The following is a 22,736-nucleotide window of genomic DNA, read 5'->3' on the forward strand; positions in this document are numbered from 1 at the left end:
CTAAGCGATCATTTTTCTGATCGCTGTATTAGTGTCGCTGGTGACGCTAGTTAGTGAGGTAAATATTTAGGTTCGCCGTCAGCGTTTTATAGAGACAGGGACCCCCATATACTACCGAATAAATGTTTTAACCCCTTGATTGCCCCCTAGTTAACCCTTTCACCACTGATCACCGTATAACCGTTACGGATGACGCTGGTTATTTCGTTTATTTTTTATAGTGTCAGGGCACCCGCCGTTTATTACCAAATAAAGGTTTAGCCCCCTGATCGCCCGGCGGTGATATGCGTCGCCCCAGGCAGCGTCAGATTAGCGCCAGTACCGCTAACACCCACGCACGCAGCATACGCCTCCCTTAGTGGTATAGTATCTGTACGGATCAATATCTGATCCGATCAGATCTATACTAGCGTCCCCAGCAGTTTAGGGTTCCCAAAAACGCAGTGTTAGCGGGATCAGCCCAGATACCTGCTAGCACCTGCGTTTTGTGCCTCCGCCCAGCCCACCTAAGTGCAGTATCGATCGATCACTGTCACTTACAAAACACTAAACGCATAACTGCAGCGTTCAGAGTCAGGCCTGATCCCTGCGATCGCTAACAGTTTTTTTGGTAGCATTTTGGTGAACTGGCAAGCACCAGCCCCAGGCGTCAGGTTAGCGCCAGTACCGCTAACACCCACGCACGCAGCATACGCCTCCCTTAGTGGTATAGTATCTGAACGGATCAATATCTGATCCGATCAGATCTATACTAGCGTCCCCAGCAGTTTAGGGTTCCCAAAAACGCAGTGTTAGCGGAATCAGCCCAGATACCTGCTAGCACCTGCGTTTTGCCCCTCCGCCCGGCCCAGCCCAGCCCACCCAAGTGCAGTATCGATCGATCACTGACACTTACAAAACACTAAACGCATAACTGCAGCGTTCGCAGAGTCAGGCCTGATCCCTGCGATCGCTAACAGTTTTTTTTGTAGCGTTTTGGTGAACTGGCAAGCACCAGCCCCAGGCAGCGTCAGATTAGCGCCAGTACCGCTAACACCCACGCACGCACCGTACACCTCCCTTAGTGGTATAGTATCTGATCGCATCAATATCTGATCCGATCAGATCTATACTAGCGTCACCAGCAGTTTAGGGTTCCCAAAAACGCAGTGTTAGCGGGATCAGCCCAGATACCTGCTAGCACCTGCGTTTTGCCCCTCCGCCCGGCCCGGCCCAGCCCACCCAAGTGCAGTATCGATCGATCACTGACACTTACAAAACACTAAACGCATAACTGCAGCGTTCGCAGAGTCAGGCCTGATCCCTGCGATCGCTAACGTTTTTTGGTAGCGTTTTGGTGAACTGGCAAGCGCCAGCGGCCTAGTACACCCCGGTCGTAGTCAAACCAGCACTGCAGTAACACTTGGTGACGTGGCGAGTCCCATAAGTGCAGTTCAAGCTGGTGAGGTGGCAAGCACAAGTAGTGTCCCACTGCCACCAAGAAGACAAACACAGGCCCGTCGTGCCCATAGTGCCCTTCCTGCTGCATTCGCCAATCCTAATTGGGAACCCACCACTTCTGCAGCGCCCGTACTTCCCCCATTCACATCCCCAACCAAATGCAGTCGGCTGCATGAGAGGCATTTTTATGTCCTCCCGAGTACCCCTACCCAACGAACCCCCCCAAAAAAGATGTTGTGTCTGCAGCAAGCGCGGATATAGGCGTGACACCCGCTATTATTGTCCCTCCTGTCCTGACAATCCTGGTCTTTGCATTGGTGAATGTTTTGAACGCTACCATTCACTAGTTGAGTATTAGCGTAGGGTACAGCATTGCACAGACTAGGCACACTTTCACAGGGTCTCCCAAGATGCCATCGCATTTTGAGAGACCCGAACCTGGAACCGGTTACCGTTATAAAAGTTAGTTACAAAAAAAGTGTAAAAAAAAAAAAAATATGAAATAAAAAAAAATAGTTGTTGTTTTATTGTTCTCTCTCTCTCTATTCTGCTCTTTTTTACTGTATTCTATTCTGCAATGTTTTATTGTTATTGTTATTGTTATTGTTATTGTTATTATGTTTTATCATGTTTGTTTTTCAGGTGTGTAATTATTTACACTTTACTGTGCTTTATTGTTAACCATTTTTTTGTCTTCAGGTACGCCATTCACGACTTTGAGTGGTTATACCAGAATGATGCCTGCAGGTTTAGGTATCATCTTGGTATCATTCTTTTCAGCCAGCGGTCGGCTTTCATGTAAAAGCAATCCTAGCGGCTAATTAGCCTCTAGACTGCTTTTACAAGCCGTGGGAGGGAATGCCCCCCCCCCCCCCACCGTCTTCCGTGTTTTTCTCTGGCTCTCCTGTCTCAACAGGGAACCTGAGAATGCAGCCGGTGATTCAGCCAGCTGACCATAGAGCTGATCAGAGACCAGAGTGGCTCCGAACATCTCTATGGCCTAAGAAACCGGAAGCTACGAGTATTTCATGACTTAGATTTCGCCGGATGTAAATAGCGCCATTGGGAAATTGGGGAAGCATTTTATCACACCGATCTTGGTGTGGTCAGATGCTTTGAGGGCAGAGGAGAGATCTAGGGTCTAATAGACCACAATTTTTTCAAAAAAGAGTACCTGTCACTACCTATTGCTATCATAGGGGATATTTACATTCCCCGAGATAACAATAAAAATGATTAAAAAAAAAATATGAAAGGAACAGTTTAAAAGTAAGATTAAAAAAGCAAAAAAATAATAAAGAAAAAAAAAAAAAAAAAAAAAACACCCCTGTCGCCCCCTGCTCTCGCGCTAAGGCGAACGCAAGCGGCGGTCTGTCGTCAAACATAAACAGCAATTGCACCATGCATGTGAGGTATCACCGCGAAGGCCAGATCGAGTGCAGTAATTTTTCCAGTAGACCTCCTCTGTAAATCTAAAGTGGTAACCTGTAAAGGCTTTTGAAGGCTTTTAAACATGTATTTATTTTGTTGCCACTGCACGTTTGTGCGCAATTTTAAAGCATGTCATGTTTGGTATCCATGTACTCGGCCTAAGATCATCTTTTTTATTTCATCAAACATTTGGGCAATATAGCGTGTTTTAGTGCATTAAAATTTAAAAAAGTGTGTTTTTTCCCCAAAAAATGCGTTTGAAAAATCGCTGCGCAATTACTGTGTGAAAAAAAAAAATGAAACACCCACCATTTTAATCTGTAGGGCATTTGCTTTAAAAAAATATATAATGTTTGGGGGTTCAAAGTAATTTTTTTGCAAAAAAAAAAAAACTTTTTCATGTAAACAATAAGTGTCAGAAAGGGCTTTGTCTTCAAGTGGTTAGAAGAGTGGGTGATGTGTGACATAAGCTTCTAAATGTTGTGCATAAAATGCCAGGACATTTCAAAACCCCCCAAAATGACCCCATTTTGGAAAGTAGACACCCCAAGCTATTTGCTGAGAGGCATGTCGAGTCCATGGAATATTTTATATTGCGACACAAGTTGCGGGAAAGAGACAAATTTTTTTTTTTTTTTTTTTTTTTTTTGCACAAAGTTGTCACTAAATGATATATTGCTCAAACATGCCATGGAAATATGTGAAATTACACCCCAAAATACATTCTGCTGCTTCTCCTGAGTACGGGGATACCACATGTGTGAGACTTTTTGGGAGCCTAGCCGCGTACGGGACCCCGAAAACCAACCACCGCCTTCAGGCTTTCTAAGGGCGTGAATTTTTGATTTCACTCTTCACTGCCTATCACAGTTTCGGAGGCCATGGAATGCCCAGGTGGCACAAAACCCCCCCAAATGACCCCATTTTGGAAAGTAGACACCCCAAGCTATTTGCTGAGAGGTATAGTGAGTATTTTGCAGACCTCACTTTTTGTCACAAAGTTTTGAAAATTGAAAAAAGAAAAAAAAAAAATGTTTTTTCTTGTCTTTCTTCATTTTCAAAAACAAATGAGAGCTGCAAAATACTCACCATGCCTTTCAGCAAATAGCTTGGGGTGTCTACTTTCCAAAATGGGGTCATTTGGGGGGGTTTTGTGCCACCTGGGCATTCCATGGCCTCCGAAACTGTGATAGGCAGTGAAGAGTGAAAGCAAAAATTTACACCCTTAGAAATCCTGAAGGCGGTGATTGGTTTTCGGGGCCCCGTACGCGGCTAGGCTCCCAAAAAGTCCCACACATGTGGTATCCCCATACTCAGGAGAAGCAGCTAAATGTATTTTGGGGTGCAATTCCACATAGGCCCATGGCCTGTGTGAGCAATATATCATTTAGTGACGACTTTTTGTAAATATTTTTTTTTTTTTTTTTTTTTGTCATTTTTCAATCACTTGGGACAAAAAAAATAAATATTCAATGGGTTCAACATGCCTCTCAGCAATTTCCTTGGGGTGTCTACTTTCCAAAATGGGGTCATTTGGGGGGGTTTTGTACTGCCCTGCCATTTTAGCACCTCAAGAAATGACATAGGCAGTCATAAACTAAAAGCTGTGTAAATTCCAGAAAATGTACCCTAGTTTGTAGACGCTATAACTTTTGCGCAAACCAATAAATATACGCTTATTGACATTTTTTTTACCAAAGACATGTGGCCGAATACATTTTGGCCTAAATGTATGACTAAAATTTAGTTTATTGGATTTTTTTTATAACAAAAAGTAGAAAATATCATTTTTTTTCAAAATTTTCGGTCTTTTTCCGTTTATAGCGCAAAAAATAAAAACCGCAGAGGTGATCAAATACCATCAAAAGAAAGCTCTATTTGTGGGAAGAAAAGGACGCAAATTTCGTTTGGGTACAGCATTGCATGACCGCGCAATTAGCAGTTAAAGCGACGCAGTGCCAAATTGGAAAAAGACCTCTGGTCCTTAGGCAGCATAATGGTCCGGGGCTCAAGTGGTTAAAGGGGTTCCGCTCCTTTGGACCTGTATAGCACCCCTCAGGGACAACTTTAGGTAATATGAGAAACCAAAAAGAGTCCTGGTTCCTAGGGTCCAGCTCTCAAAAAGAAGCTTACAGGCAAAACCTCGTTCTTCAATGCGAGGCCCAGGTACCATCCTAAGGCCCCAGTGGCGAGGATGGATCCGGTTGTGGAGGTTTTTTAAAATCCAGCATGGATCCCTCCCTGGAGCTCCTCAGAGCATGTCTTCCCTTGTGACCAACACCTTAGACACTGGCGAAAAAACTGAGGACTCCTGGAAGGAGGAGGGGTTATATAGGGGAGTCAACTTCCTGTATTGGTTATACCAGTGTCAACACCTGAAGGTAGGCCCATAACCCACCAAGTAATTACTTGAGGCTCTGTGTCCTATGATGTACGATAAAGAAAATAATAGGATAAGACAAAATTCAGGATATGGGAGGATCCATGCATCTGTTGATTCCAAGAGATAAGATTTTGTTAGCGCAAGGCAATCAACCGTCAGCATCAGCAGGGGTATCAAAGAAACAAACCATTCCTTCATGTTGGACACGGAAGCGGCTGGGATAAAGCATTCCTTATTTATTATTTTTATCCCTGAGCGGTTTACGGACATCATTGAAGGTTTTCCTCTTTCTCTGCAAATCAGCCGAGAAATCAGGGAAAAGAAGAACAGTGGTGTTGCTGTATTTGAATGTGGGGTGTTTGCAGGCTTCAGAAAGGATCCTGTCTCTGTAGTTGAGAAAGTGGACCAAGAAAGGCCTGGGATTGGTCCCAGGGATGGCTCGGCCCATGGGTACCCAGTGAGCGCTCTCAACCACATAAGTGGGGGGGACATCCGCAAGATCTAGAAGGACTTCCTCCTCAAAATCCACCGGGCTATCTCCCTCAACCCCATCAGAGAGACCGAGGACTCTAACATTATTGCACCTCAGACGATTTTCAGCATCATCTATTTTGCGACAAGGGTCTGTACTGTGCGCTGCAACTCTGCTATGGAGGGGACATGAGTGGCAGTAAGATCTTCTGTGGTGGATACTCTGGTCTCCGTTCTGGTCAGCCTCCCCCTTATTTTGTCCAAGTCGTTCTGTATAAGATTGCATTCTTCTGCAAGGTGATCTCTGTGCATCAGCAGCGACGTCCTGTTCTGTTCAATCGCGGCGAGGATCATGGCTGTGCTGTCTTGATGCAGCGGGGCAGATTCTGCCACCCCTGAAACCTCCATGGGATCCATTTCCAACTCAGCCAGCAAGGCCTGGAGCCTCCCAACTAAGACTGCGTCCGGCAGAGCGGACCGGCAGGATGGAGGCCGATAAGATAGCGGTCAGTTCGGACAGGCAAGTTCAGCCAAGCAGACCCCTATACTGCTGCAGTGGAGTAAGAAATGTGAATGAACTACCAGAGGAGATTTGGAGGCTCACCACTTTTTTAGAATGTGATGGATTAGGATCAGGATGGCTAGGCCGGATTAACACTACCGAATTGGGCGGCCGCTCAAAAAAAAATACTGGCTGGGGCACGGAATGTGGATGAACTGCCAGAGTAGGTTTGGAGGCTTACCAGGCTTTTTTCAGCAAGGATGGCGATGGATTAGGATCAGGATGTTCGGGCCGCGGGTGTATGGAGCCCGCCATTGCTGGATTAACACTGCCAAATCGAGCGGCCATTCACAAAAAATATTTGGTTGGGGCTGGAGCAGGGGATATGGAGGAACTGTCAGAGGAGGTTTGGAGGCTCGCCAAGTTTTTTCTTCAACAAGCATGGGGTTGGATTAGGATCAGGATTACTGGAGCTTCTCTCAGACACGTCTGCTGTGGCTCACATCCGGACACGCCCCCCAAGGCAATGACCAATCTGGCAGATTGCATGTGAAATTTTCAGATTCTCAATTGCTTGCTGTGAACGTGCATCTCTGTTCAGTTTTGGAACCTTGAACAAACTGAAGTAACATTTCTGAAACCTTTTCCCCACTGGCATGGGTACCATTACCCCTATGGCCAGCAGTGGGCAAGCTGAAGAGCCTGTGCTTGCTGCAGTGAAAAGGGGAGGTGTTAGGTCAAGATATAGGGAGGGGCAGGGAAAAACTCTAGTTTGTAGCCTTGGGTGATGACAAAATGGAATGCCCCAAAGCCAGACATCCCCTCACTTGAGGATGTGGGGGCGCCACATTGTGCAGAAGGCTGGGAACCAGGCTTAGCCAATTTGGAAGTCCAAGGCTTGCATCAGAATTGCTTTCCTTGTGTGCTCTTGGACGATGAGGCCTGTGGGTGCAAAAAGACAATTCCTCTGAGTAGAGGCGGACTTACCCACAGGAGCCTTAGCCCTGCAACAGTGTGCCCTTACCTCTAGTGACCTTTATGATGAAAGATTCAAGTTCCTCGTCAAAAATTTGTCCTGGGAAGGGAATCCCCTCCATACGCTTTCTGCGCACTGGCTTCACCAACCAGTATTTAAAAACACAGGAGTCTAGAGTGGGACTTCTTTCTGAATAAATTTGCAGACATCTGATGCAAGGAGTCAGCCAATCTACACAATATTTCAGAGCAGTCATCCGGAGATCCATACATTAAAGGAGCTCAGGGTTTGAAGAAATGGATTCTGGTTCTTAGGAAGTGCGTTTTGTCCAGACCACCAGAGTCTGGCATACCGCCAGAGCGGCAATAGAAGGTTGCATTGTCTGGCCAATCAGGGAGAAGTCACTTGTCCTCAGCATCTTTGAATGCTGGAAGATACTCCACCGGAAAAGAGGGGGATTCTTTTAAAGGGTACTCACTGTGACCTTTGGAGGGAAAAGGAAGGTCCCTGTGTCTGAAGTGTATCCATGCAGCCCACCTCACCCCCCCTGTATTAGCACTCTTAGTATAGCATGTGATAGCCAGCACTACAGAAGAAAAAGATTTGGGGTTGCTCATTTCAGATGATTGCAAAATGAGCAAACAGTGTGACCAAGCCGTGGGGAAAGCGAATAGAATTCTAAGATGTATCACTAGTGGGATCATCAGGAGGAAGGTTTCGATTCCCCTATATAGATCTTTGAGACCTCATTTAGAATACGGTGTCCAGTTCTGCAGACCTCACTTACAAAAAGATATAAGATAGTACGAGTTCAGAGAAGGGTAACAAAAATGGTGAAAGGTTTGGGGGATAAAACATATCGAGAGCGACTTCAGGAACTTAATATGTACAGCTGGAAGGAAAGAGGGGAAAGGGGAGACATGATTGAAACCTTTAAATAAATCAAGGGGTGAATAAGGTTCAGAACACGGGGGCATGACTTCAAACTAACTGGGAGGAAAGGTCAAAATTAATCTTAGAAAGTATTATTTTATTGAAAGGGTGGTTGATGAAATACCAACAAAGGTAGTGAGACAGTCGACAGTAAACGGCTTCAGGCCAGGTTCACACATATGCGATCTCAGACATCGCATGTGATTTGCACCTGCAATGCAGGTGCCCATCACACAGGATGTCTGTGCGATGAGAGTTCAGCCATACATTTGTCTGAACTTGCATTGTATGTGTACAAAAAAAAAAAAAAAAAGTGCAGAGACTTTTTTCCCCCGCACTGGAATCAGATCGCATGGGTATTCTCATCCATGCAATCCAATTCCTGTGCGAGTTCGCACTGCGATCTGTGAATCAATTTGGGGGCGTCATTAATATTGTATTGACACCCGCAGCGGTTCACAGAAGGCAGTGTGAGCTGCCTGCGGAAGAGAGGTGATGCAGGAATCGGCGCTGCAATCGCGTTAGTTCCCGCATCGCACAAGTGTGAACCTAGGCTCAAACATGTTTGGGATAAGCAAATCTATAGTCAGACAAGGTTAATTAAAAAAAAAAAAAAAAAAAGAAGAAATGGGCAGACTCGATGGACTACTCAGTCTTTTTCTGCCGTCACTTTTCTATATTTCTGTGTGTATACAAAAATATGCGAAATCCCAAAATGAACGCCGTGTCACCCTAGGCATGCCCAGTAAGCCCAATCTGCTCAGAACCCCAGAGAGACCAGTGAGATCGCCAAGAGCAGGCAGCGGTGCCTGAGAGAAATTTACGTGCATCCATCAGAATCCTGTCACAAATACCTGGATGGTTGAGGGGGAACCAGAGGCTAGCTAGGACACAAGTCTCCCCAGGAGGTAAGGAGGACCCACCAGGGAGCAGGAGGCACCAAGGTCAATAATACTCATTATCCTGCAGATGAGTACAGGAAGTAAAACTTTACATTCCCAGCTTCACCCACTTCGGAAGAGGATACCTCTCCCAAATGAGGTCGTCTTTCAGGGACTGGGTCACACTGGCGCAGATGCCTCTGCCCAGAAGCGGTGTCGCACCCTGCGGCTAACTCATCACGCATCCCGTGCCCAAAACAACTTTACAGGCCAGCCCTGCATCTTCTCATGTGGGGTGCAGATATGGCCCCCTGAAGCATTTGCCGTGGGGACCAATCTGTAATCAATCACCTGAAAGTACCTCCTGTGTACTCTATAAACAAGAAATTTCACTCTAAATTTATATGTGGGTTAACAGTTCTAAGAAAGGAACATTTTAGGCCAGTTTCACAGTGTTGCAGTGCAGTAATGCATGGATGTTAAAGGCCAACTCTACCTTTCTTACATGTTAGAACCTAATAGTGTAAAATTGTAACATGTGTCAAGCCACTTGACGTGATCAATAGAACAAGCGCAGTGATCATTACACTTGTAGTCAACTGACATTTCCTGCAGAACTTTAACAGCAAAAATGCATCTACTGTCTAAAAAGCAGCGAATCTGTAAAGCGGCCACGTGGACAATATAACAAAGAGTGAAAAATTTAGGGGGGTCTGAATACTTTCCGTCCCCACTGTATATACCAATTTTTTTTGTAAAATATGAAAGATGTTACGCTGAGTAAGTAGATACCCAACATGTCACGCTTTAACCACTTAAGGACCGCCTAACGCCGATTTACGTCGGCAAGGCGGCACGGGCAGGCAAAATCACGTACATGTACGTGATTTGCCTCTCGCGGGTGGGGGGTCCGATCGGACCCCCCCCCGGTGCCCGAAGCGGTCCCGTTCTGTTCCCCGGCGATCCGAGATGAGGGGGAGGCCATCCGTTCGTGGCCCCCCCCTCGCGATCGCCGCCGGCCAATGGGAACACTCCTTTGCTGCTGTATGCTAAACAGCAGCAAAGGAAATGATGTCATCTCCCCTCGGCTCGGTAGTTTCCGTTCCAGCGCCGAGGGGAGAAGACATCAATGTGAGTGCACAACACACTACACACACAGTAGAACATGCCAGGCATACAAAACACCCCGATCCCCCCCCCGATCGCCCCCCGATCCCCCCCCCAATCACCCCCCCCCCCCTGTCACAAACTGACACCAGCAGGTTTTTTTTTTTTTTTTTTCTGATTACTGCATAGTGTCAGTTTGTGACAGTTACAGTGTTGGGACAGTGAGTATTACCCCCCTTTAGGTCTAGGATACCCCCCTAACCCCCCCTAATAAAGTTTTAACCCCTTGATCACCCCCCATCGCCAGTGTCGCTAAGCGATCATTTTTCTGATCGCTGTATTAGTGTCACTGGTGACGCTAGTTAGTGAGGTAAATATTTAGGTTCGCCGTCAGCGTTTTATAGCGACAGGGACCCCCATATACTACCTAATAAATGTTTTAACCCCTTGATTGCCCCCTAGTTAACCCTTTCACCACTGATCACCGTATAACCGTTACGGGTGACGCAGGTTAGTTCGTTTATTTTTTATAGTGTCAGGGCACCCGCCGTTTATTACCGAATAAAGGTTTAGCCCCCTGATCGCCCGGCGGTGATATGCGTCGCCCCAGGCAGCGTCAGATTAGCGCCAGTACCGCTAACACCCACGCACGCAGCATGCGCCTCCCTTAGTGGTATAGTATCTGATCGGATCAATATCTGATCCCATCAGATCTATACTAGCGTCCCCAGCAGTTTAGGGTTCCCAAAAACACAGTGTTAGCGGGATCAGCCCAGATACCCGCTAGCACCTGCGTTTTGCCCCTCCGCCCAGCCCACCCAAGTGCAGTATCGATCGATCACTGTCACTTACAAAACACTAAACGCATAACTGCAGCGTTCGCAGAGTCAGGCCTGATCCCTACGATCGCTAACAGTTTTTTTGGTAGCATTTTGGTGAACTGGCAAGCAAGCACCAGGCAGCGTCAGGTTAGCGCCAGTAGCGCTAACACCCACGCACGCACCGTACACCTCCCTTAGTGGTATAGTATCTGATCAGATCAATATCTGATCCGATCAGATCTATACTAGCGTCCCCAGCAGTTTAGGGTTCCCAAAAACGCAGTGTTAGCGGGATCAGCCCAGATACCTGCTAGCACCTGCGTTGTGCCCCTCCGCCCGGCCCAGCCCAGCCCACCCAAGTGCAGTATCGATCGATCACTGTCACTTACAAGGCACTAAACGCATAACTGCAGCGTTCGCAGAGTCAGGCCTGATCCCTGCAATCGCTAACAGTTTTTTTGGTAGCATTTTGGTGAACTGGCAAGCACCAGCGGCCTAGTATACCCCGGTCGTAGTCAAACCAGCGCTGCAGTAACACTTGGTGACGTGGCGAGTCCCATAAGTGCAGTTCAAGCTGGTGAGGTGGCAAGCACAAGTAGTGTCCCGCTGCCACCAAAAAGACAAACACAGGCCCGTCGTGCCCATAGTGCCCTTCCTGCTGCATTCGCCAATCCTAATTGGGAACCCACCACTTCTGCAGCGCCCGTACTTCCCCCATTCACATCCCCAACCAAATGCAGTCGGCTGCATGAGAGGCATTTTCTTTATGTCCTCCCGAGTACCCCTACCCAACGAACCCCCCCAAAAAGATGTTGTGTCTGCAGCAAACGCGGATATAGGCGTGACACCCGCTATTATTGTCCCTCCTGTCCTGACAATCCTGGTCTTTGCATTGGTGAATGTTTTGAACGCTATCATACACTAGTTGAGTATTAGCGTAGGGTACAGCATTGCACAGACTAGGCACACTTTCACAGGGTCTCCCAAGATGCCATCGCATTTTGAGAGACCCGAACCTGGAACCGGTTACCGTTATAAAAGTTAGTTACAAAAAAAGTGTAAAAAAAAATATATATATATATAAAATAAAAAAAAATAGTTGTCGTTTTATTGTTCTCTCTCTCTATTCTCTCTCTCTATTGTTCTGCTCTTTTTTTACTGTATTCTATTCTGCAGTGTTTTATTGTTATTGTTATTGTTATTATGTTTTATCATGTTTGTTTTTCAGGTATGTAATTATTTATACTTTACTGTTTACTGTGCTTTATTGTTAACCATTTTTTTGTCTTCAGGTACGCCATTCACAACTTTGAGTGGTTATACCAGAATGATGCCTGCAGGTTTAGGTATCATCTTGGTATCATTCTTTTCAGCCAGCGGTCGGCTTTCATGTAAAAGCAATCCTAGCGGCTAATTAGCCTCTAGACTGCCTTTACAAGCCGTGGGAGGGAATGCCCCCCCCCCCCCACCGTCTTCCGTGTTTTTCTCTGGCTCTCCTGTCTCAACAGGGAACCTGAGAATGCAGCCGGTGATTCAGCCAGCTGACCATAGAGCTGATCAGAGACAAGAGTGGCTCCAAACATCTCTATGGCCTAAGAAACCGGAAGCTACGAGCATTTTATGACTTAGATTTCGCCGGATGTAAATAGCGCCATTGGGAAATTGGGGAAGCATTTTATCACACCGATCTTGGTGTGGTCAGATGCTTTGAAGGCAGAGGAGAGATCTAGGGTCTAATAGACCTCAATTTTTTCAAAAAAAGAGTACCTGTCACTACCTATTGCTATCATAGGGGATATTTACATTCCCCGAGATAACAATAAAAATGATTTAAAAAAAAAAAAAAATGAAAGGAACAGTTTAAAAATAAGATAAAAAAGCAAAAAAATAATAAAGAAAAAAAAAAAAAAAAAAAAAAAAAAAAAAGCACCCCTGTCGCCCCCTGCTCTTGCGCTAAGGCGAACGCAAGCGGCGGTCTGTCGTCAAACGTAAATAGCAATTGCACCATGCATGTGAGGTATCGCCGCGAAGGTCAGATCGAGGGCAGTAATTTTTGCGTAGACCTCCTCTGCAAATCTAAAGTGGTAACCTGTAAAGGCTTTTAAAGGCTTTTAAAAATGTATTTATTTTGTTGCTACTGCACGTTTGTGCGCAATTGTAAAGCATGTCATGTTTGGTATCCATGTACTCGGTCTAAGATCATCTTTTTTATTTCATCAAACATTTGGGCAATATAGTGTGTTTTAGTGCATTAAAATTTAAAAAAGTGTGTTTTTTCCCCAAAAAATGCGTTTGAAAAATCGCTGCGCAAATACTGTGTGAAAAAAAAAAATGAAACACCCACCATTTTAATCTGTAGGGCATTTGCTTTAAAAAAAATATATAATGTTTGGGGGTTCAAAGTAATTTTCTTGCAAAAAAAAAAAACTTTTTCATGTAAAAAATAAGTGTCAGAAAGGGCTTTGTCTTCAAGTGGTTAGAAGAGTGGGTGATGTGTGACATAAGCTTCTAAATGTTGTGCATAAAATGCCAGGACAGTTCAAACCCCCCCCCAAATGACCCCATTTTGGAAAGTAGACACCCCAAGCTATTTGCTGAGAGGCATGTCGAGTCCATGGAATATTTTATATTGCGACACAAGTTGCGGGAAAGAGACAAATTTTTTTTTTTTTTTTGCACAAAGTTGTCACTAAATGATATATTGCTCAAACATGCCATGGGAATATGTGAAATTACACCCCAAAATACATTCTGCTGCTTCTCCTGAGTACGGGGATACCACATGTGTGAGACTTTTTGGGAGCCTAGCCGTGTACGGGACCCCGAAAACCAAGCACCGCCTTCAGGCTTTCTAAGGGCGTGAATTTTTGATTTCACTCTTCACTGCCTATCACAGTTTCGGAGGCCATGGAATGCCCAGGTGGCACAAAACCCCCCCAAATGACCCCATTTTGGAAAGTAGACACCCCAAGCTATTTGCTGAGAGGTATAGTGAGTATTTTGCAGACCTCACTTTTTGTCACAAAGTTTTGAAATTTGAAAAAAGAAAAAAAAAAAAGTTTTTTCTTGTCTTTCTTCATTTTCAAAAACAAATGAGAGCTGCAAAATACTCACCATGCCTCTCAGCAAATAGCTTGGGGTGTCTACTTTCCAAAATAAGGGTCATTTGGGGGGGTTTTGTGCCACCTGGGCATTCCATGGCCTCCGAAACGGTGTTAGGCAGTGAAGAGTAAAATCAAAAATTCACGCCCTTAAAAACGCTGAAGGCGGTGATTGGTTTTCGGGGTCCCGTACGCGGCTAGGCTCCCAAAAAGTCTCACACATGTGGTATCCCCGTACTCAGGAGAAGCAGCTAAATGTATTTTGGGGTGCAATTCCACATAGGCCCATGGCCTGTGTGAGCAATATATCATTTAGTGACAACTTTGTGCAAAAAAAAAAAAAAAAAAAGTGTCACTTTCCCGCAACTTGTGTCAAAATATAAAATATTCCATGGACTCAATATGCCTCTCAGCAAATAGCTTGGGGTGTCTACTTTCCAAAATGGGGTCATTTGGGGGGGGGTTGTGCCACCTGGGCATTCCATGGCCTCCGAAACTGTGATAGGCAGTGAAGAGTGAAATCAAAAAGTTACACCCTTAGAAATCCTGAAGGCGGTGATTGGTTTTCGGGGTCCCATACGCGGCTAGGCTCCCAAAAAGTCCCACACATGTGGTATCCCCGTACTCAGGAGAAGTAGCTGAATATATTTTGGGGTGCAATTCCACATAGGCCCATGGCCTGTGTGAGCAATATATCATTTAGTGACAACTTTTTGTAAATATTTTTTTTTTTTTTTTTTTTTTGTCATTATTCAATCACTTGGGACAAAAAAAATAAATATTCAATGGGTTCAACATGCCTATCAGCAATTTCCTTGGGGTGTCTACTTTCCAAAATGGGGTCATTTGGGGGGGTTTTGTACTGCCCTGCCATTTTAGCACCTCAAGAAATGGCATAGGCAGTCATAAACTAAAAGCTGTGTAAATTCCAGAAAATGTACCCTAGTTTGTAGACGCTATAACTTTTGCGCAAACCAATAAATATACGCTTATTGACATTTTTTTTACCAAAGACATGTGGCCGAATACATTTTGGCCTAAATGTATGACTAAAATTGAGTTTATTGGATTTTTTTTATAACAAAAAGTAGAAAATATCATTTTTTTTCAAAATTTTCGGTCTTTTTCCGTTTATAGCGCAAAAAATAAAAACTGCAGAGGTGATCAAATACCATCAAAAGAAAGCTCTATTTGTGGGAAGAAAAGGACGCAAATTTCGTTTGGGTACAGCATTGCATGACCGCGCAATTAGCAGTTAAAGCGACGCAGTGCCAAATTGGAAAAAGACCTCTGGCCCTTAGGCAGCATAATGGTCCGGGGCTCAAGTGGTTAAAATTGCACACGCTCGTGGAATGGTGACAAACTAGGGTACTTATTCTGCATAGGAGAGTATTTAATTTTTTTTACAGGTTACCCATTTAGAGTTAAAAAGGAGGTCTACCACTAGAATTATTGCTCTTGCTCAAACGCTCGTGGCGATACCTCACGTGTGGTGCGAACACAGTTTACATATGTGTGTACGACTTGTGTAAGCGTTAGTTTCTGAATGCAAGCACGGAGGGATGGGGGCACTTTAGTTTTTTTTTTATCTTTTAAGTACCCCAAATCTCTCCTTTATCTTTAAGAGCAAAAAAGGATCCAAAAAAAAGTTTTGAAAAAAAAAAAATTGGTTACTCCCACCCTGGACCAGAAGTGATGTCATGACGTCGCTCTGGTCCTCCAAGGCCATAGAGGCGATCAAAGACGATCTAGTTTATCGCCCCTGTGACCAGCCGGACGCACAGTAGGATAGTTTCTTGGGTGCGCTGGTGGAAACGTTATGCACGAGAAAAGCCGGCAAGCACGCGGGGGGGCCCTCTCCTGCTGTAGCTTCTGAAAGCGTTCCTGCTGCTCATGAGCCGCTCGGAGTACTTTAATGAGAAAGACAGCCTCCGGCTGAAGAAAAAAAAAACACGGGGGGGTTATGGCTGATAGCTTTAGCCATAACCTAATAACCCCAGTAAACCCATTGCAAACCGTAATGTATATACAAACATTGCAGTCAGCAATACAAATCAATGTAAATGTAAGATTTTGACAAGGTTCTACTATTAAGCTTGCAAGAGACTTGGGAGTGGTAGGTAAAATTCATCCAAAAGCAGACTGTCCTATAGCACCAAGATGTGTTGGGGAAAAAAAAAAAAAAAAAAAAAAAAAAAAACTATGACACTTTCAAACTTTATACCAGTTACACACATGAGAAAATTCAAAACATACACTAGATTACAATACAAGACTCCGGATTTGGTACCAAAATAATTATTTTATTGTATTTTTTTTTTAAGTCCAAAAGTATCATTTGCATATAAATATCCTTCCCAATGTAGAGATGACATTGAATATAAAATGGTGGTGCACATCAGAAACTGAAGAAAGTAGTGGTGTAGTTATATTAAGGCAGGCAATTCTCTTCACATACCTGCTAGTCAGAAACACTATTATTGGCGCAGCACAAGCATTATTTTCTGAACCTTCTTTTAACAAAAATGTAGTGAATAGAAAAAAAAAAACATGATATATCTGGATTCCTAAAGCTGACCCCCAGGCAAATATTAGGCTCTGATGAAACCTAGGCATTTTGTTTTCAGGCAGAAAGTGCCGCGATTTTGTACAAGTCAAAAAGGTCACCAATGTAAAAAGCAGAAAACGCCTGTAATCTGCCAAAAAAGAGGCTCCTGTACTTTGAGCTTCAGATGTTTTGATTCAGATGACAAAACACTCAGATGTGAACAGGGGCTATTGAAATTAATGGGATTTGTTTTGTTGGGCGTTTTTAGAGGCTTACAGCAGAAAAATGCCCCAAAACGCCTTAGGTGTGAACAGAGCCTTATAGACACAAGTGAATTCAGCTCTGTATTCTTTATTAAAGCAAAAAACCCTCTAAGAGCAGCACTCAGACTGGGAGAAATGTGGTGTACTGCATGCAAATGCACAGCCAAGCAACATGCTGATATGAGGAGAAAGCAGACAGATTACCTGGTCCGTGGCTGCTCTTTCAATGTCCAGTCAGCAGACAGGTGGTGGAGTGAAGGAAACCACTGTATGCCTATTACAGTAATAGAAGATAAAGTGATGTCCACTGGCCTAACTGTGATGCCTGGAAGGCAGTGTAAATCACAGAACTGGATGGGCAGGAATATAGATACTTTGGCTGGTAAAAAGCAGCTCCTTATATGTGTTTAGATTGTGTTTTTTTAGCCATTTGCCTGAAGTTCAGCTTTAAAGAGTAAGTTTGCTCTTTCCAAAAAGTACACAGTGCTGTCCCATATCACATATGCTGTCCCCATCAGTGTCTATGACAGGAGAGAGTACATACTGCGAGTGTGCAGCATGAAAAAACAAAAACAAAAAAAAAAAAAACACACACACACAGGACAGCGCTCCTTCTTGTGGCACTAGGGGAAGCTGGTCCCAGCAGCTGCACCATCCATACAATAACTCAGGTCAGAGACATCAATGGCCGAAGATGATTTCAAGGAGAATTAATTTTTTTAAAGGTTTTGGCTTCTTTAAAAACAGGAAGGGAGCCCTGGCTTAAAGTTAGATTTAGCACACTATAGGGCTATACCTGCATGGGAGAGCATAGTGTGCTTTATGATAAAAATGAACTTGAACTTAAACTTAACCTCTAAGAAAGTGATTATAGGTCACTGCTATTTACAAAAGAGCTCCGTTGGTAGATTGGAGTTTGTTGCATCACATCCGCAGCAAGATATTCCCAGCTCTCTCCATCCACACACGAGTCTACAGCCTAATCCCCTCACAAAGTCATACACACAAATAAAAGCTAGTTGAGTTGTAAGCCAGCTAGCCTACCCACATGGTTTTTGAGGGGTGGGGGGGGGGGCACTTTCAAACATATGAATAGAAATGAGAATGAGAGCTAAAAAGATCTCCCTAGAAAAAACCCAAGAAAAAAAAAATTACAGTACAATTATAAAATTTAAATGGTCATAAAAATGAAATGCTGCCTTTGAAACAATTTAATATTCATCTGCTTAAACAGAATCCAACATCTTAACCTTTTTATTTAATGAAACATTCTAAGGATAGATAATATAAATGATGGAAAAAAGTGTTGCTTTTTGCAAAAAGAACACTTTCCTGCCAATAAAGGATGTAGAAAACATGGCTACTAGTGAGAGCTGCAGCAGAGTGATCTTGCTCAGAAAAAGGAGGAAGGGTTTAATTTTAACCAGTCATTCAACTGGCTGATGACATCTACATTCTTGAACATGTACTCTTTAGCATCAAAGCACAACATTTTGAAGGAAGGAAAGACCACCTCGCAACCTTCTAGGTCATAATACTATCAGACCTTCACCTTAATTATCCTGCTAGTCAATAGTGATACTGCAATCAATCCATCAATCCATGCCAATAAAATGGAGCTCCGACCGGTACTATTAGGCTTCATGCACACTTGAACTACTTTGACCGCCGGCCACGATTTTGCAGCCGGAAGACAAAACGTTCCTATTCTGAACGCGATTAATTCCACGTTCAGGAGAGAGAGGTTAGGAGAGGTTGAACCTGCAGTTCCTAAACTATCCTAAAAGCCTATGTGTACATGGACACATAGGCTTTTATTATGGAGTGGAGTTTAGGAGCTTTGGTAAACAAACGCCAAAAGCTCCTAAACTCAAGTTCAGGAGCTGCTAGTGTACATGGAGCTTTACATTGGCATGGACAGACTGAATGTTGGACAAACTGTTCCCCTGAGAGAAGATTGACTGGGGTTTCTGCTGCGTACAAAGATGTGCACTTAAAATTATATTTATATACACATTTAAAAAAAATTTGCACTACAACCAACCCTCAAGCTGCTAGCAGAAAAAAAAAGGTATATAATGAAATTTAAAGAGAAGATAGAGTGCTGTGCTAATGTATAGGTCAATAAATCAATCTAAAAATGAACACACACAGCTATGTGCACAATACAATAACAAACTTGTGTGCAAAATTTGGTGAACCACAAAGTCCCATATAATCAGTGTCCAAAAGGGAGTGGTCCAAACGCCATCTGTGAACACGCAATAGTGATGTGACCTCCACCGTACCCCATAGGATGTGCTCTAACCTTTTAGTTTGACCCCCACTCTACAAAGGTCAAATGAGTATGAGGATAACCACCAAGGCAGATTGATGATCACAGTTTCAATAGATCATCAGCAGGAACAGCGAACCCAGCCATCTACAACCATAACCTCAAATCGCTAAGCTTCTTTAGCTGTATACAGATAGTCACTGCGACTGTGAGATCACTCCTCCTGGGAGAATTTACATTTTATTCAGCTGCTCTTCGTGCTTTATAGCACAAAAGGGCTTTAATGGTTTCATACATCCCTTAGTTCTGAGAAGTGTTTGGTATTTATTAGTCCATATAACACCTATTAACACTTTTGATTGTTCCTAACGTTGCATTATATTTATGCAGTGTATATGATCTGTTATTTTGTTTTAAAAGCATTATAAACATACATTTTTATAAAGCTATCAGAGTGACTAGCTGTATACAGCTAAATAAGCTGAGCGAAATGAGGTTATGGATGTAGCTGGCTGGGTTTACTGTTCCTTCTGATGATCCATTGAAGCCGTGACCATTTTGCCGATGAGAACATTTGAGACTATCAATCCACCATGATTATTATCCTCCTACTCATTTGACCTTTGTAGTGGGGTTCAAACTAAAAAGGTGAGAGTACATCCTGTGGGGTACAGTGAAGGTCAAGTCACTATTGGGTGTTCACAGATGGCGTTTGGGCTTATCACTTTTTGACATAAATTTGATTATATGGGACTTTGTTCACAAAATTTTGCACACAAGTTATTGTACTGCATTAAACTGTTTGATATTTTTTTTTTTCAATTGATTATTCACATATACATTAGCACAGATCTAGGTCTTCTCTTTGAAGTATATTTATATACCAGCCATACATTAAAAAAAAACAACAAAAAAAAAAAAAAAAATAAAATAAAAACACACAACTCAGTCTGCGGTGTTATGCCATTCTATATATTCATATACCATCTAACACTGGTGGGTCAAGTTAAAATAAACCTGTACTGAGAGAAAACTGGGAGGTGGCCATCGTCAACCTCCTTCTAAAAATGATAGTCACCTGGCTGCTTCTGTCCTCAACACCAAGCCACTGACCCGGAACAAGTACGCAGAAGTCAGAACTTTTGAGCGTCACACCGATTCTGTCGTAATGACTCAAAAAGGGCAGAAGACAACAGATCAGCACGAGAGCCAAGGAACTAGCATTTACAGGTGTAGAAGTCCTTTCACTTTTTTCTCTCTGAGTTACTGGATGAATAAGGATATTTAAGGAAGGTAACTGTTAGGTCATGTTTATCTTCCAGTCAGCAATGAATTTGTTACGATTCCCAAAAAATTATACAAAAAGATATAGTTAATAAAACATATTCAGTAGCTTTAGCATTTCCTTCCACCTGCTAAGCAATCTCAGGCATATCAGTTATAATAATCTCTATTAAACAATATAGACATTGACAAGTTTATCCTCCCTAAATTATACATTTTTACTTGATAACAGCCTAATTAAATTCTTCAAATAATGAGCAATAGCTGATATCGGTTTAACTTTTAATGATCATTTTTGTTCAGACCTTGTACACAAGCACCGATGTGCTTCACAACATTCTGAGAACTCCTTAGAACCAGACACTGTAAAAACACCAACAAAAGAAGAAGTTAACCACTTTGTCCTGGCCCTTTAAGAGGTTTCAGATGCCAGGAGGCGGGGTTTGTGATCATGTGACCGCCGTGATAGGCCGTCGCGGTGAGCACATGATTGGGAGCTTTCGGTTAGCCGCTGGTAACTGTGTCGGGAGCACGCTTTCGGCACAGCTGTGTCTGCTAATCGGTACGCAAATATGAGACCGCATATTTGCGTACTGATGGCACCTAAAGGTTAAATAAAATGTCTGTCCTGCACCAACACTAACTCAGATGAAGTGCTCTCAGTGCAGGTGTATAGCAGTCCTTAAAGTGACTCTGTTGCTGAATTAAAAAAAAAAAAAAAGAAGCCCACTGTGCAAAAGGTAAATTATACTTACCTGTCCACCCACAAGCAAAACCAGCCGCAGAGTTTCAGCATCTGTCACATTTCCAGGTGTGCTGGATGCCTGTGGTTCCACTCGACAGCTGCTACCAGTGTGGCTGGAGGGTAGAACAAAAGAACTTCCAGGTTTGTCGGATGCTGAAGATTCTGACAGTGGGTTTGTTTGGTAAGAATGTAAAGATATGATGAACAGGCAGAGGGACAGGTAAGTATAGTTTTCTTTTGCAGGGTGTGCCATTTTTTTTTTTTATCTTTACAGAGTCAATATAAAAGGAATTTAAACACACGCACAAAAACCAGTCTTTTCAACCAGTCTTCAGAATCTAATACTAGAGTCAGTATTGTGGGAAACAAGCACCAAAAAGGATTTCTGAAAACTCAGAGCAGCTCACAGCCTGGATACGCTTTCTATTTACAGTAAGACAACAGGAAATAAAAAATAGGATGTTCACGACAGTCCCAGATATCTGTCAAAGCAACAAATACCAATAAGAACCTGTTTCCAAATGCTTGTACAAAAGTGGTAAAAAGGACAGCTTTCTGCACCAATCCACTCAATGATAGAAGGCCAGCTTTATCGTATTCTTGCAAGTTAGCTCATGGGATCTTTAAGAGAGGAATCACTGATGTAAGTCAACAATTAAGACTTGGGTTTGCATCTCCTGGATTTCTAAAGGAATCAACAGGTCACTATAGTGCAATGAAGAAAGTACAGATAGCGCAGTTGTTTAAGCCATAATAACAGACCATAAGATCCTTTTTCCAACTGAACTCTGCCTTCCTTTAATAATTATAGGCACTGTATACAGAAGAAAACTTTTCTGCTTCTGCAAACAGTAATCCCAGCCTTTCAAAGTTAACCTCTAAGGGTTCAAGAGGCACATTTTAGAAGATGTAGTGTGTAAAGGGACAACAGCCCATGACTGCTTAAAACGCAGCTGTATGCGAAGCTCAGTATGAGCACCGGGTATCATTCTTATACAGCTTGATGTTCAACTGGAAGATCAAAGAAAAGATGGAGAAAGGCTAACTATTGAAAGAACAGAATTCAAAAGCAGAAGAAATCAGGAGCAGATGAAGTGGCAGTTGACGTTTTATGATCAGTCTTTAGAAAGCTGTTGTGCTTGATCGGGTTCCATCCTTATAGCTTCTTCATATCCAAGAGGCTGCAAAGAGTCTTCCCTCACCAGATCATTCTCACAATTTCCCAGCCTTCTTCTGAGACTTGCCCTCTCTTTCTGACAAACCTCCACCATATTGCTGCATTACTGGAGGTTTCAGAGAAGTGGAATCCATAAACATGCCGGGGATGTCACTTCCGAAATAGATCTTATTGTTTGCAGAAATGGCTTGATACTTTATGAGCTCCAGATACTGTGGTGTCAGTTTCAACTAAAAAGGAGAATGTGAAAAATGTAGGAGGTACATACTAAGTTAATGCACATAGAAAATAAAATATTTAGAAGCTATTTATTTCTCTGCTATTATCCTTAAAGCAGAGGTAAACCCATTGATTTAACAGTTTAAAAAAACTGTTACATTTCTGGTATGCCGGGAAGG

At 43.3% G+C, this 22,736-nt stretch overlaps 1 protein-coding gene across 2 annotated transcripts in view; it reads right to left on the reverse strand.

The window, feature by feature from the left end:
* Nucleotides 1-16,328: 16,328 nt before the first annotated feature.
* ERLIN1 (ER lipid raft associated 1) overlaps nucleotides 16,329-22,736 on the reverse strand; it is a 69,990-nt gene continuing 63,582 nt past the window's right edge. For both annotated transcript variants that reach the window (XM_073596748.1, XM_073596749.1), the window contains one exon: nucleotides 16,329-22,568. In XM_073596748.1, the coding sequence (XP_073452849.1) occupies nucleotides 22,374-22,568 (195 nt within the window). In that variant the 3' untranslated portion in view covers nucleotides 16,329-22,373. The remainder of the gene's footprint in view (nucleotides 22,569-22,736) is intronic.

The sequence above is a fragment of the Aquarana catesbeiana genome, linkage group LG08 (assembly GCF_042186555.1).
Source record: "Aquarana catesbeiana isolate 2022-GZ linkage group LG08, ASM4218655v1, whole genome shotgun sequence".
Taxonomy (NCBI): Eukaryota; Metazoa; Chordata; class Amphibia; order Anura; family Ranidae; genus Aquarana; species Aquarana catesbeiana.